This window comes from Schistocerca gregaria, chromosome 2 (assembly GCF_023897955.1).
Source record: "Schistocerca gregaria isolate iqSchGreg1 chromosome 2, iqSchGreg1.2, whole genome shotgun sequence".
Lineage (NCBI taxonomy): Eukaryota > Metazoa > Arthropoda > Insecta > Orthoptera > Acrididae > Schistocerca > Schistocerca gregaria.
The window spans coordinates 80,633,081-80,637,718 of record NC_064921.1 but is presented as its reverse complement, the minus strand read 5'-3'; the positions used below and the strand labels follow the sequence as shown (position 1 = coordinate 80,637,718).

The 4,638-nt window shown below is 38.4% G+C and overlaps 1 protein-coding gene across 1 annotated transcript; it reads right to left on the bottom strand.

Moving 5' to 3' along the window:
- Positions 1–287: 287 nt before the first annotated feature.
- LOC126336353 (ankyrin-1-like) lies at positions 288–4,387 on the bottom strand. Its single transcript, XM_049999941.1, has one exon. The coding sequence runs from the start codon at positions 3,938–3,940 to the stop codon at positions 1,928–1,930; it is 2,013 nt and encodes a 670-aa protein (XP_049855898.1). The 5' UTR covers positions 3,941–4,387; the 3' UTR covers positions 288–1,927.
- Positions 4,388–4,638: the final 251 nt, after the last annotated feature.

Sequence of the window (4,638 nt, the reverse complement as noted above, 5' to 3'; positions counted from 1 at the left end):
TATGAACTCTTGTACAAGGCTGTAGGAGACTCTCAGTATATTAGTGTATTTAAAAAGTTGTATTTTTGCACTTTCTTCTAATTTCTTCCTTGTAACAGCAGTGTATGATGATAATTTCAATTCATTAATGCAAAACTGGAAGCACTTCATATTTATCTGTTAATGAATTAACCCTACACCTCACAAAGGCCATATTTGCAATAAACATTGTGATGCGAAATTATTAACTGAACAAAGGATGGTACAAACTATGGAAGTTTTTCAGCTAATTATGGTATGTAAAAATGTTTCATTATGAACCTTCAGCTTTATTACAGAAAGGTTTGTACAAATCCTGATTCTATCACCAATTTCATATTAAGAAATGGAATTTGTATTGCATCACAAGATGAGTGACTACTATGAAATAATCCATGAATCAGATTTTCTTACATCTTTACACACTGTAGTATTCTTTTTACATGTAATTATAAATATCAACAGTAACTCAACAGTAAATACAAAATATTATCAGACCTGAGTCTCTGTGAACTATGGACAAAACTCTATAAAACATACAAATTTTTCCTGATATGCAATATAAAAGCAAAGTTTTACAAAATATGGGCAAGAATAACAAATACTGCAACAAACACACCTATCATATAGTTTTGAAAACATAAACACCGTGTGAAAAAATCAGTGCCAAACAACCAGAACAAAAATTATGTACACCCTAATGATGTAGAAGACAAGAGAACATACTATTAAAAATGCTAATTAATTTTACTTTATGAGCACAATATCAGTTGACCTTTAAAACACAAGCAAACTCAGTTATACATGTTCACACTTGAAAATAGATCCTGTATACCTCTGGGTACAACTTTTTAAATGATTGACTGTAGAGAAATTACAAAGGAAATATTTTGCTAAATATCTGTGGATGTAAATATAAAAATACAGCCAGCAGTATCAAAAACTAATTATGAATTAAATGTCATAATAACGGTTTGAATTATATCAACTCTGTAAATGGGAAAACTACCAATGAATTGAATAATATTACATAACATATATTGCAGTGACTATTTTGGTCAAACAAGACCCACTTTGAAAAAAAATAGCAAATAAAGTGATGTGGTATAACAATAAAAAGGAAAACATAATTATCTTCCATAGCTATGATCTCACTGCCCTTACTGCAGCTCTTACAGTAGTACAAAACCTACTGAAATATATTTTCTTCATACCTCAATTCTGAGAAGGAAATGTGTCTGTTTGGAATGTTATTACATCCACAGTTTAACGTAAATGCCCTAACTAACAACAAGCTGTAGGTGGTAATTGTGGCTCATCATATTGCTTTGAGAAAGAAGCTTTCACTTGCTGAGGCAGCAAAGTGTACTGAAATTCTGTATTCAGTTTGTAGATGCCAACAGGGGCAACAGAAGTTTATAGAAACTTTCACAAATCTTTTTACTTTAGTAAAAAGCTGCTGCAAGTATTTGTGACCCATAACAATATGCCAATGTATAAGCAATGCTTAGGAAATATGATAAGCATCCAAAATGTAAGGGAGAGTATTCAGTAGAAAATTTAATCCTGATGTACTGAAGTCATATATTACCATTGGAAAAAAAAAAAATTACAAGAAATATTAAAATGATGTACCAAGTACCCATTTAATTTGCCATTTACTAGTTATGTCTGCCCTGCTGTTCACACATGAAAAAATCAATAAACATTACGATATGTTAAACACTTTATACAGCCATATAACTTCAATTAGTCCCTGACTTTCTACTGTTAACACTCATACAGTACTGGAAGTATTCACCTTAAATCACTTTTGAAAACATCTGTATTAACACACAAAAATATTTATCATATTGACAATTAGGGTATGTCACACAAAACAATTCAAAACTTTGTGAAAATATTGGTCTTAGTTTTTCTTAAGCAATCTGACAACTTCAGTTGCTATTTCCTTATGTTGATTTTTAATTGCTACTTGCACCAGGGTGTCTCCTTCTTCATTGCGGCAGTTGGTAATTGCTGCAAATTCTGTACTCTTCTTTTCTTTCAAAGATTGCAATTCTTTCAAGTGTCCATTTTTACCTTTCTTGAATGCTTGAAAGAAATCAGTAACAGATTGCAATAGCTTGACGGTGTTACGATGAGCTCCATTGTCAGCAAAAGACAAGGGAGTTTCTTTGCTCTCACTTTTGATGTCATATGATGCTCCGTGTGAAAGCAGGGCACATACAATTTTGTAATAGCCCAATTTCGCTGCGTAATGCAACGGTGCCAGCAGAGTTTTTCCATGAATCATATTTACAGCAGCTCCATTATCAAGAAGAAAATTGACGATACGAATATGTCCTTCACAGATAGCGTGGATAAGTGGTGTTCCAAACTTGACACTTCTACAGTTTAGGACTGCCCCATTGTCCACACAGCTTTTCACATGGTCAACACTCCCTGCTTTGATAGCAGGAAATAATTTCTCCGTTACGTTTAAGACAACGATGAGAGGCAAGTTGAGCCGTATGGTGGTATAATCTTTCAGCGATAGGCTCTTACCGGATCCGAATGGAATGTTGACGTCTATGTATGCTCCACTGTCAAGCAGACGTTTTGTAATGGTAACATTGCCTGACCTGACTGCTATATGTACTGGCAACTCATCCTTTTCATTTCGAGCATTTACTAGTGCTCCGCTAGCTACAAGAGATTTCACTACGTCCACTCTGGAATGTATGTCGTTATCTTCGGAGTCGGTCAGCGGAACTCCAGTTTCGGCTACGAAATGTATAGGTGTCCACTTGGCTTCGTCAGCAGCATTTGTGTTTGCCCCTTTTTTCGTGAGGAACTCAACAACAGCAACATGTCCACATGCAGCGGCAAAATGAAGTGGGGTGCTGTTCCTAGCATCGGTGCAGTTCACAAGTGCTCCGTGAGAGACCAGTAACTTCACTATCTCCAAATCACCGTTTACAGCAGCCGTATGCAGAGGCGTTCTCCCGTTTTTGTCACACACATTAACATCAGGCTTGCCCAAAAGCAGGGCTCGAACTATATCTGGAGAACGGTTTTCGACAGCGGAATGCATGGGACTACTTCCGTCTGTCGCTATCTCATTCACACCCGCCCCATCTTTAATAAGCTGTTTAATCACATTGACTGATCGGTCGCATTTTATTGCCAAATGTAGTGCACTGTAACCGTCGTTAGTCTTGATGTTAACGTCTGCGCCGCGTTTTACCAAGATGTGTGTCACTAGGAAATGATTTCTGATAAGCGACACATGCAGCGGCGTTTGGCCAGTGAAAGACTTTGCATTAATTTTCGCTCCTCTATCTAGCAGATTCGTCACTACTACAACATTCCCACGTCCGCAAGCCATGTGCAGTGGCGTCAAACAGTTTGGACCTGCAACGTCGAACTGCGCTCCTGACCGGAGCAACAACAATGCACTGTCTGTCTGATCAGATTTTATAGCAAGGAACAGTGGCGTCATTTTCTGTGCGTCACAGGCATCTATATCTGCGCCAGCTCTTAGAAGTCTACTGACTACACTCGCTCCGCCGTCTACAGCAGCTACGTGAAGCGGTGTGACACCTAGAGATGTCGCATTATTAACTTTAGCTCCCGCATCAATCAGTGCACATATGATTACGAGATGATTTGTCTCGGCCGCGATGTGCAAAGGTGTCACATTAAATTCTATCTGAGAATGGTATGTCACACCTATCGATCCAGCATTTACATCGCATCCATATTTGACAAGTTCTTTGACAATATGAACATGGCCCCAGAAAACCGCGACGTGTAGCGGCCTTACCTTATGATCGTCTTCGACATCAATATTTCCACCTTTTCGAATCAAATGCACAAGCTTCTCCAACTCACCACTACCTGCAGCGAAATGAAGGGCACTGACGCTTTTGGCAGACATAGCGCAACACTTCACTCGTAACACCACTCACATACAGTTTACTAACGTCTTACTCCGCAACACGCGCACCAATAACTACCACAAAACCAGTGTTACAGTACCGGTAAAGTACAAGTTAACAGATCTCTATTGTGTCAGTACCTAACAGGCTAAGCAACACTGCGGCATGTAGAGAATTGGAATGTACTTGGCTGTAATTTAATATCTAAAATTGCAAAGCAACTAACTATTTGTCCTACAGCAAACTCATAATATACCACTCGAAAGAAAGTAATTGTTTTCAATGCCACTAATAAACGGCTATTACCTTATTGCAGAATTTCATGCATGTGAAATTTCGCGGTTCACATTACAGTGTTGGTACTCTGCAGACTTTCGTCGAAAACTTCAAGCTAGCTACGACGCGCAAGAACCCAAGATCGACTATGGGGAAACCCCGATACGAGAAACGACTGCAAGGCTTACACAGTATCGATATAGGATGCCTCTATCGCAAACTCGATAGGTTGCTGCCACAAACTGTAGCTGTGGTCGACGTTATGACACGCGAGAAATTTATGAAACGTACCAAGTATTTCGAACGTTGTTACTTGGTAAATGTCGGCCAAGGAAAAAGAAATACTATGTTTAGCAGCTGTGGGATTTGTTTTCCAATGCTTTTATTGGGAGATGTTGGCTGTTTACAGAGGAAGTGCGCG